General features: G+C 37.2%; 1 protein-coding gene across 1 annotated transcript; it reads right to left on the reverse strand.

Moving 5' to 3' along the window:
* Positions 1-7,072: 7,072 nt before the first annotated feature.
* On the reverse strand, positions 7,073-8,706 carry LOC116167216. The gene is made up of 2 exons (XM_031482487.1): positions 8,118-8,706; positions 7,073-8,057 (listed from the first exon to the last, which is right to left on the reverse strand). Exons 1-2 carry the CDS (start codon positions 8,399-8,401, stop codon positions 7,814-7,816), a joined length of 528 nt encoding a protein of 175 aa, XP_031338347.1. The 5' UTR covers positions 8,402-8,706; the 3' UTR covers positions 7,073-7,813.
* Positions 8,707-12,068: the final 3,362 nt, after the last annotated feature.

Below are 12,068 nucleotides of genomic sequence, written 5' to 3' on the forward strand. Positions count from 1 at the left end.
ATTTTCAAGTGTGCTACAGGGGTTCCTTCTGGACTTGAAAATTACCATCGGTTCCGCCCGGCAAGGCAAACCGTCTTCTTCTCAGGCTGCTCAATCGATAAAAATAAATGCTCCGGCCAACTCAAATCGGTGGGCTTTTAACTCTTTTGAAACTGCGTAACAAACCTTAAACTGCCGCCTACCAGTCTCCTGCGTCAACTCCTACTCCTCTCTTTCCTTCCCCTCGTTCTTCGTTAAAGACATAGGCACATTGGAACCAAATAGATAATATATTGAAATGAGATTAGCGATACAAACAATTTACAGGGATCTAGCAGTTCTTCTCTTCTACTTGTAAAAACACTAGCTTAACAATGACAACTACTAACTAAAAAATCCTAACAGGTGAAACTAATTTACTCAAGGGGTGGCCATCCTCTACAGTTTGAAAATTGCAACAACAGGTAATCGGTTTTTAATCCAGCATGGGCTGGGACTTATTTGAATAAACACAAAAATTTATCCTACTCTTTGGTAATCGTTCATTGGACTTTAATAAACAATCAAATCAAAACTTTTTTACTATAGCTTAATTACCAAAAAGTGGAATTTTACAGAATGTTACAAATTTAATTAGACTAACCTTTACAACATTTGTACAGCCGATCGGGTGAACTGCTCTTTCCTCTGGTACAGGGTGGATGTGATGAAACCTGACACTTAGGTCTCTGTGACTTCCTAGGGGTTGGCTTGAATTTAACACACGGAAACAAAAATCCACGGTGCCTATCCTTCCTCGGAACGAAAGCAAAGTTTAGCGTTTGAAACGGAAACTTAGTCCCGGAAATCCTTCGCGTGGCGAGTGGGAGACGGCTAGTTGCCAAAGTTTCTACACAGCACAGTGTATTTAAATTTTATTTTATTAGTTTATTAGCTTTGACCGCCTGCGGGAGACAGATTTTTGAGTTAGCGGTACGGCAGAACACAAACTTTTATGATCACTATCCGACGGTAAACCGCGATGGTTCGACGTATTATTTCACCAGCTCTTCTTGGGGCAAATATCTCTCCGAAACGCAGCGCTCCTTCGACAAATGACCTTACGGCACTAGTAGGAAATTCCAACTGGGGCGGATCCCGAAATTCTGCGCCTTGAGGACTAGGGCAGCACTTTGAATTATATATCCTCGAGAAATCACAACGTATCCTAACGCGATTCACTGCATCCAAAGTAAACTGGGGTGAAGCTCAAGGGTTCGCCAAAATATCACCTGATTGAAACTTGGGTCTTCTTCGCCAAAATATCAACGCGCAAAGAAAATAACACTTCGAAACGGGTGCAAAAAGCACGCAACTGGGAGCAACCGAAATAAGCCGGTGGCTCAAACCGCCAAGTGTACCAAAACGATCGCTCAAGGTACGTGTTGACCGCTTGACGTACTAACTGCGAGTCTCTTCTAAAACGCGATCACTCAAAGTACGTGTTGACCCCTCGACGTACCAACCGCGAGTCTTCTCAAAAACGCGATCACTCAAAGTACGTGTTGACCCTTCGACGTACTAGCCGCGAGTCTTTTCAAAAACGATCCCCTTCTTCAGAATTGAAATGAAAAAACCACACCCAAATTACCATAAAACAAAAATGGCTCCCGCTAGAAATTCTCCTATTGGTTCAGATAAAGAAAACTTAACCCACTCTAACTCCGTCGTTAACCTCAAAGAACTGCTGACTCAAACTGATCTCACGGTTTTCTGCTGACGACGTGGAAAGGCCCCTTATCTCTGATAGCTCGGTGCTACATCCGCTCCTTTTCTCGGTCCAGACGGCGCCAAAGTTGATAAACGAACGACAAAAAAACTCGCATTACTCATGATGACGTCAATCATCTTTGCACTCTTCCCACGACGAAATTAAATCTGAGCGAAATTAAATCTATCGGACCATAGTCTTGAGCGAACCCAAATGCCCAAACAAAAAATTTCTAACCGGAACAAATAATGAAATATACAGGGTGACCTGCACTATCATGACAAGGAATTTCGAATTTTTTAATGAAATTTGGCGCGAAATAAAACCACTCGTTACACTGTAACGTATTTGAGATTCATCGCAATTCGACCATATCATTTGAATTCGATGTCAGTTTGATTTTGTAGCATCATCATAATTTGATGTTTAATTGAGTTTAAATAATCGTTTGTTTATTTTGATTTATTGTTGTAAAGTTAATTCAAATGTTTAAATATTAAATATATCCATCTGGAAATATTTGCGTAGTAGTTGTAAAGGTGTTCTCTCCAGTCGTTGCGATAAGAAGTTCCATTATCGGTGCGGTAATTAAGTGTAAATGTCTTTCGCTCCAAGTTAACACATAACACAATTTAAGGAAGGAGGAAAGAAATACAAAGATAGGGAAATGGTTTTGAATAACAGAGGAAGATTTGAATCGGGGCCGCTTATCGTTGTCTTATTTTTTGGTGGACGTTGAAACGTAGCTGCTTATTGTTTTGTATGTGGCAGTTTTAATATTAATGAAGCTTTTCAGAAGACAGTCAGTTTTGTTTAATTGTACAGTTTTGTGGAAGAAAGATAGAGAGTGTTTAAAGAGAGATAAAAGTGAATTTTTTTTATTACTTGAAGGAAACAAAATAAAACCGACTCTAAAGTAAACGGTAACTAAACAAGCATTTCTTTCTCCATATACGTAGATAAACATAATTTAAACAAAAATGTACCTAGAAACTTTCTGTCACAATTAAAATGCTCAATGACTTTAAGATAATCAATGCTAATATTAATTAGGTAATAGCGATAGATAAAGAATAGGACTTTCTTTTCTTCTTGAAAAAAATTAAGTTGCTTACGACCGCACCTATGGAGATCCAAGTTAAAGAAATTTCAAAGACTAAAAACTAAGTTTTTTTAAATGAAATGGCCATTTTCTTACTATTGCATTTGACAGAGAATTAAAATTGGCATATTTTGATATTGTAATATTTTGATATTGACTATCTTTAACAGTTTCTGACTTACATTTGACTTTCATTGAATTGGTACCATTTTTTTCGGATTTTCTTTTTAGTAGTCGGCCATGATTTTATTACAATAAAAACCTACCTATTTCGCTTTCCCAGAAACGTTTAAATAAAGCTCCCAAAAAACACCTTGTACTGGAAACACTCTGAAATCCTAAGTGGGTACAACATATCATAGATAACTAATTTACATAAAAAATAGAAACACAAAAGACACTATAATCCGCTTACAAAAAATGAAAATATCCGACCAACGCCGTGACGAATACAACTAAAACTAAATAAGGCAAATGTGCATCTGCGATTGGAATGGTGAAACTAACCGACCTGCTGAACAATTGGGGGGGGGGGGGTTGTTGTTCAGCTTGGAATGGAATGCAAGGTCGATGTCGGTGACATGCACTTAAAGTATTCAACCTCGTACTTAGGCAAACAATTATGTACATATTCAGTTTTGTCTTCGGGAGGTCCTAAAATCTAAATGGTCGACATGAAAAGTGTTGAAAGATAGAATGGAGTGTTAGTATCCTTCCTCTTTCCCCGAGTGTCTCTACTTGTACAAACAGTGTATCCTATAGGGCCGAAATGAGAATGGGCTGTATTCGCTCAGATTAATCTGCATCTCGACAGCGCGAAGCAGTCACGAAATTTATTAAGGATGTTCACAGGTCTTTTTCTGAATTTCTCTTCAACGGGACCAACGGTGATGTCAGAAAAGGTTTTTTCTTCAACTTCGGAGAGTTTGCATATTTGTTCAGATCGTTCTTGATATGTACTGCAACTCGGAAAAATTCCTCCCTAACAAAATGGGCGTGTCTTGCACAGAATGAACCAAAATAGTTTCCACATTACCGTCTATTGTTATCGTGATTTGGGCATTCCCTAGCGTTGCGGGGGAACCATTGCCATAGCCATGTAAAAGTGTTCTTGGTGGTGACACCCAAGCGGTTGGTTTCTGATAGTGTTATTCTGATTTGTGAGCTTCCCAAATCTGCGTGGGCTAGTGAAGGTGTTTGATTAATAAATATACGTTTATGAATTTTTCGTTCGCCTTATCGTACACTAGTCATAACTATTATGCGCAGTAGTTAGGTTTCAGTGATCTTTTCTTGTGGTAGCAGACTTCTTTAGTGTGACCAGTTACTCGACAAAAATTGCGCCGGTTTCCCTGTTGGTAATTATTATCAATCGGTCGAGCAAGTATATCTCTGCAGTTAATTGCAAGATGTCCTGGTCTCTTGCAAGTATAACACAATTTCCCAAACAGAACGTTTACACGCATAGTTCAGGTTGCGCTGCTTATGCTTGAAGATCTTGAGCCATACTATCTAGGCTCGACAGATACACAAGAAGAGACTCCGTCGTGTCGAAATTTGTAGTGTTGTGAGTCATTCTCCAGTTAAAATTGCTGACCTTGAAGTAGTCAAGGCACTAAGTTGTGTGACTAAAGTTAATAAACAAATACCAAAGGGGTTCTTACAAAATTGTACATCTAGTAAGCAAGTTTGCTGAGTACCGTACTCATGGCTCTCAAGATCGAATGTCTCGAATATGGAAAGTCAATGGCCCATCAGGATGTCGCTCAACGCGAGATGGCGACCGAACTGGAGGATCAAATCATGATATATCATTTAAACATTTATTTTTAGTATCATGTTCTTTTTTCATTTTGTTATTCATGTCAATCGCCTTCTGGGTGAATTATATCTATTTCTGTCATACCAAATCTAGTTTAATTTAATTAAATTATGGGGAATGGTTTGCGTTTTGGATCTCCATTAACGATTGGCCCCATTGTGAGAAAACTAAGATCAAGATGGACCTCAACAATTATAGTTGTTAACCGTACACATACTAAAAACCTTTCACTATAGATTACGGATTAAAAACCAAATCTGCACTAATTTTGGTATAGGTACTCTTATTATATTACGGAATTTTTGCTGCTTTCAGTCATCTCTGATGTACTTTTTGGTGTAATCTTCATTCAAATGAGCAACGAAAACGTGTTTGCAACGCATTTACGTGAAATTGTTGGTTTAATTTTTACGATTGAGAGAGTAAATATGTGCGCAACATTTTAACACATTCCGTTGGCGTAGTAATAACGATAATTTGATAACGTATTTAATTCAGTTGTTTATGTTTTTATTTAAACAAGATAAACTTCCATTACATACTAAATTCAGAAAGGAGATGCGTCAGGTTTGATTAAAATTTAATACTCTTTCGAAAACTCTTTTCATGAATCCATCTAAACTATAAAGTGCTTTACCCACGAGATACTTTTGTTTGCCTTCTGAAATTGGTTTTTGTTCTTATTTTTGTAGAGCCAGGACATCGTATCTTGAATAAAACGTAGTTGCCTCCATTATAGGCATTACCTTATGTACGAAAATAGGTACATTTCGTTTTTTGCATTTTTCAAGTGCATTCAGCTCGTGCAGGTAATATTTTGTACGGAACTGTCCTGAAAATACACTAGAAGGGTGTGCAGTTGATAAAGTGGATCGTGAAAGATGAGTTCAATGAAGACATAGGCTATCTTGTCACTTCAGTGAAGTGTATGCTCAAATATAGTTGCCAATCGAAAAATAAAGACGTATTCCTTCCAAACACACGAAGTAGCCAGCATATAAGTAACTCACAAGTGGAAAAATCAAAGATCATAATTATACAGAGTTTGCAAATAAACCTGGAACTATTGCTTTATTAACTATCTAACATCCGTTATCAAGATATTTACTGAAAGAATATTTATTTAAATGAAACGTGGTGTATTTTTCCATATTTCAGAAGACTACGAAATTATGGATTAAAAATCTGTATTATTGCTATTTGTTAGATTTTTCCTCTTAATTAACGAGCTCCCAGCGAGTTTATAATTTTGCGGTGTCTGTCCGTCTGTCCGTCCGCCCGTTAGCACGATATCTCGATAACGAATGAACCGATTACGATGAAATTTTGTAGGTGGATTCTTTATCAAATTTGTAGATCGGAGTTGTTGAATTGGCAATGTAGCCCTCAAAATAAGGAAGGTCCTTTTGACATCTGTGTGAGTTATGAACCGAATTGCATCAAATTCAATATGCGTATAGCTTTAGCCATATAAAACGCAATTCCAAAAGTTGAGCCTAATCGACCAACATTCACAGTGCCCTTTTCGCATCTCGACCATTTATAAACCGAATTGCATCCAATTTATGGAGGGATTTGAATAAATGTTAGTAAATCATTTCGTACCTGCAGCTCTCTCTGCAATGATTATCGAGAATATTCATCCTGTTGGGCCACACGGAACAGTAAAAATATCAAAAACCCTTTGCCTGCTTTTGTGTAAATTCTCGTTGCGTTTATTTAATTTTGCAATTGAGATAGAAATATGTGTACGAACGATTTAATATAAATGGTGTTGTACTTTTTTGTTTAGCTTTTAAAATTAATTAAATCCTGACTGATTTAATAAACTGTACACAGCTTGCGGCTATAAAATGAATGCCATAATATATTTTACTCACAATCGGTTAGTATTATCTGAATTCCTAACCTTCATAGCGGTTGCGAAGCGACTCATTACTCACCTTAGCCGGGAAAGTAACTTTCCCGGCTAGCTGTCACTTTCCCGGCTAGCATCTGTCACTTTCCTTACCTGCAAATGCTATTCATATTATCCTTATATGAAACTTATACTAATAGTGACACCGCCAATGTAACCATTAATGTTTACAACAATAGCAAATTACGAAGAAGAACGAAACTATTTGCTATTGTTGTAAACATTAATGGTTACATTGGCGGTGTCACTATTATTGACAGTTAAAGTAACACCTTGTTGAATTATATACTTTACCTTAAATGATCGATTGTGAGTAAAATAGTATACAAACCTCGCTGGTCAGTGGTTCATAACCAACGCCTCGCGCTTATACCTCACCTCCGCGCTTCGCGCGTCGGTGAGGTACCTTAAGCCCTCGGGGTAGGTAATGAACCACCTCCCAGCTCGGTATGTAATCTACTATTTCGTCATCCCATACTGTTATTTCAATTTAACTCAACTCATTTGACAAATGAAATATCATTCATAACGGACGGCGTCCGTTAAAAAATAACGGACGCATATGCGGCCGTTAAGAAATAATGCTTTTATTGAAATACAAACAACTACTTATTATAATGAATATGAAAATTAAAGTGACAGTTATTATTGCTAGAAATCTGTAGTCCATCGTAGGAAACTTGAGGACCACTATCACCTGTTGATGTTACACTTGATGAAGAAGCTGTGGCTATGGATGTTGTAATTTCAGAGTTTCCATTGGACCTTTGAAATAGTTGTTTGGTGATTTTTAATCGCTTCGAAACAGAATTTTCAATATACGACTCCGCTACCGCAGATGAATCCCAGCCTCCAAGTTCCTTCACTGCTAGGAGATCGCCGCCATTTTCTGCAAGCATGGTAGCGGATGACCTCCGAAACGAATGGCCCGTGTATAACTCTGGGTTTTTTAATTTTAAGAACTTAGCAATTTTCCTGGGAACACCCCCAATGGTATGAATGCCCACAACCTGCCTAACACACTTTTCTTTGCGGTAGACAATGAAAAATCGCCGAGTTTCTAAATTTTGAGGACGTTTTTCCGCGTATTTTTGGTATAACTGATACGCATTGAAGGGAAGTCCTTCTTTCGGAATTAGAAACACTCTGCTTTTCTTATTTTTTGTGATCCGCAATGTAACTATTACGTTTTTGTTGGTGTCTTCAAAGTCCTCCACGTTCAACTTCAAAAGCTCATCACCCCTACAAGCGCCAAATATTCCACATATTAAGATGACTTTTTCTAGGAGCCACGTTCAACTTCAAAAGCTCATCACCCCTACAAGCGCCAAATATTCCACATATTAAGATGACTTTTTCTAGGAGCCATACACCATCATCAGCTTCCAATAAAAATGTCATGACTTGCTCTTCAGACAAAATGTTAGACTTTTTTGGTCTGTAACCTTCAGACTTTCGTTTCAAAAAGGCGAATAATTTTCCGAATCTGTAATGTAATAAACATCCCCAATACACAATAAATACACTACATGAATAAATTACCAACCTTGAAATGTCAATGTTGTCATATACCTTCAAAGTGAGTTTCAACATTGAAACTTTTGTCCATAATGAATTGGGCGAGTACATTTCCGATTTTCCCTTTACGTACGCTAATAACACGTCTTCATTTACTAAATTGATCCTCTTAATCTTAAGCCATTCCTTGAAATCTTCGTATTCTTTTTGATATCGCTCCCTGGTCTTTTCTGGTAGCAAATCGACACTTGCAGCCATGGAGTCTGCTAATACGTCTGGAGGAATATTGATATTTCCTTCAATTACGTCCATATTTTTGGAAAACCGTCGTAGAGCTTCTCAGCACGCGTTTTTAACGAATTGTTTATTTTTCAGTAGTTGCGTCCATGACAACCGCTAACATGTGACCATAAGCATACCATGATCAAGATAATTATTATATTTAAGTATTGCGAAAAGATGGATCTTTATGAAGTCGAAATATATAATTTCCACATAATGGGATGACGAAAAATCTTGAACGACACACGGCCGATACGCAAATAACGGACTTGGTTGAATATAAACCTCGGCTGACGCCTCGGTTTACAAACTTCAACCACGTCCGTTATTTGCTACATATCGGCCTTATGACGTTAATAAAACTAATTGAATTTGATAAATATTTGTCAAACTCGTTTTATAAATCACCAAATATAAAAATACTGCACAGTATTTGTTATGTGATGTTGGAACAGGGAGGATTAGAACAGTTAAAACCGTAACGTTTACTATCTCCGCTTAATAATGAAATTATTAAAGTTATACATATACACATAGTACGTGTAACTTGCCGGGTGTTTACTTCCTCATTTTGCATACGAAACTGAGCAGAACTATAATGTCTATTACTAGTTTGAACATTGAGCACACGAGTGTACTATTAAAATTCAACGTATCTTGATCGTCAAATGGATGCAAAATAATTAGTATCACAATGCCTATAGTTCTGAAACACTCAGATCTGGAGACGACATTCGAACAACTTAACTGTAATCAGACACCGCATTTGATTATGTAGTTTAAGATTAAACCATGTCAACTCAATTGGCAAGCTAATACTTGCAAGCGTGCACTATTATGCAGGCGTCTGACGAGAGGTACCGACTTGAAAAACAGAAAATCCATTACGTGTGATTGTAACACTTCATATATCACCGAAAAACTGAGAATGGCGAAAATCTTATCTATCCCGTATCACCATCTTTGGGTAACTTTTTTCTGCGAATCTGAATCGGATTATCAGAATTTCCATAGCACGCCACTCGTGCCACAAGATAGTCGTATTACAATAGGTCGCATTGTAACACTTGTCTTTCAATATACTATTCTTTAGGTAATTGATTTTCTGTGATCATTATTTGGTGATCCATTAAATTCATCCACCACTATTTAATAAATTACATTTCACGTGTTCCCAACTTTATAAACCTTTTGCTTTGCGAGAAATTCTAATCAATCATTTTGGATCATTTGCAACCTTGCCAAGGTTTTCGAAATGACTTTATATGCACGCTTATATCCTGCCATAGCCACAAGAATCTCACCACATCAGCATGGATTTATAAGAAAACGCTCCACGGTATCCAACTTAGCTTCATTTATGAACGTCGTCGCACCTATTCTAGATGCTCGTGGGCAGATCGATACTATATACACGGACTTCTCCAAGGCTTTTGATTTGATTGATTTGAGTGGATCATCACCTACTTCTCAGGAAACTAGATGTTCTCGGATTGAGCGACCCTCTCCTAAACCTGCTGTATTCTTATCTTTCGAACCGTCTGCAGTATATCACTTATAATGGACATATGTCGGATAGCCTTATGGCTACTTCTGGAGTACCACAGGGCTCTAATCTAGGGCCGCTGTTATTTATAGTTTTCGTTAATGACCTACTAGAAGCTATTGCTGCCCACAAGCTGATGTATGCAGACGACCTTAAGGTATTCGCACCTATTGAATCGACCAATGACTGCAAGTTCTTACAAAGTCAACTAGAATTAATCCACAAATGGTGTGGTGACAACAACATTCAACTGAACGTCGTAAAATGTCGTGTCGTAACGTTCACCCGGAAGAAGAGTCATATTCTGTTTAAATATACGCTCGCCTCTACACATCTAACGAGGTGTGACTCTATCAAGGACCTAGGTGTCATATTTGACACTAGCTTAACATTTGTGCATCATCGGAACTCTGTGGTGGATAGTGCTAGCAAACTACTAGGATTCATATTTAGGAACTGTTCGACATTTCACAATGTCAAAGCCTTCAACACGTTGTGTTTTTCATTTGTTAGATCTAAGTTGGAGTATGCGTCCTTAATCTGGTGTCCGCGTGCTCGTAAGCATAGAGGAAGTACCCGAAGTTCGTGAGCTTTAAGATTGATGGAACATACCCGTCTAGGGGATTTAATCACGACCAATTGCTCAGTCGTTTTAAGTTATTTTCGTTGGAACATAGACGTATTACTACATCAATTAAATTCTTATACGACCTACTTCACAATCTCATAGATTGTTCTAGTCTCCTTGATGGAATACAATGGCGTGTGCCACGACTTGTCTCCAAAAGTGATCAAACGTTTTACTTGCCTCGAAGTAACACTAACTTAATGTTAGTCTCCCCTATATATGTTGCATGTCAGCGCTACAATAATGTATCCTTATTTTGTGACATTAACCACGCTACATGGAACTGTATTAAACATTTTCTCAATAACAATAATTAACCAGCTTTAACACTTGCTACATTTCTTTCGTTACCCTTATAATTAGAATTTTCTTAGAACATTTATCTTTTATTATTTTGTTTTGTTCTCTTCTCCTTTGGAATTACGTACGTGTAATTACGTCACTTATTCAATTATTCAATTGTAAGTCTATGCTATTTAAGTCTAACTTACTTGTTGTATTTTGTATTTGTCCATAATTGGTTTATACACTGTTGGGCAATAAAGTTATTATATTTATGTACCTAAACCAATTTTATTGATGAATTATGCGTTCACTGCACACAATCATTAAATCATGGCAGATGTTACATTCTAATGACAACTTTGTCATTTCCGCACCGCGAGAGTGCAATTAACGTGTAAAGGCCGAAAAGTCTAAATTAGTGCATAGCAGTGCAGCAAACCACTTGGATTTCTGAAAGCGTAATAATGAAAGACCTGGTGCCGCATAATGGAATTGTATGAAACTTTCTAATCGAATTTTGTTTGTTGAATGGGATCTAAAAATAAAACCACATTTATTTTTTTCTCTTTGAGTTTTCTACTTTACGGGATAGGGTACAATACAATATGGAATTTTGTTTGCTTCTGTGCTTGCACCCCCGTGTAATGTTTTTGATTTGTATGTCAAAGAAACATTGAAATATAATACATTTTCTTTCTAATAGCAAATTTCCTTGATAATTATCTAGCCTTTGAATGGAAACAGTCGCCTTTATGCTTTAGGCAAAGGAGTGGCTGGCTTAGTCCCAATCGCGTACTTTCGAAATCTTGAGGAAACAAAGGGTTTCTTATTGAACGTCTGAGAATCTGTTTTGCACCAGCTTTTTAATTAAGTACAACATCAATACATTCGTAATCAACGTCAAAACAATACCACTATTAGTTACTTAAGAGGTTGTTGTGCATAGATATTGTACCTACTAATATGCCTGGGTCATACTTTTATATCGCTACTGGCACTTCAAGCTAATTTAACCATTTATTCGCTTGAATTGTTTTACAAAAGAAAACGCCTGACATTAAAAGTGATTAGAAACGGCATTTTAAAGTAGTAGACAATTCAACCAAATTTCGAGAACTGTCGTAAAAGTGTAATTTATGTACCTACAATAAATAGCGCCTGAATGGCTTCTGACTAAAAAATAAAGGCTGAACTTGACATTTGTTAAAGGCTTCATATAAATTAAATTTTACATTTAA

Source organism: Photinus pyralis, unplaced genomic scaffold (assembly GCF_008802855.1).
Source record: "Photinus pyralis isolate 1611_PpyrPB1 unplaced genomic scaffold, Ppyr1.3 Ppyr1.4_LG3b, whole genome shotgun sequence".
Classification (NCBI taxonomy): domain Eukaryota; kingdom Metazoa; phylum Arthropoda; class Insecta; order Coleoptera; family Lampyridae; genus Photinus; species Photinus pyralis.

Excerpts from the sequence above, each read along its gene's own strand:
- LOC116167216 (XM_031482487.1), bottom strand. The coding sequence starts at position 8,401 with ATGGACGTAATTGAAGGAAATATCAATATTCCTCCAGACGTATTAGCA. Across the intron at positions 8,058-8,117 it reads GACAACATTGACATTTCAAG|ATTCGGAAAATTATTCGCCT; the intron begins GTTGGTAATTTA and ends ATTACATTACAG.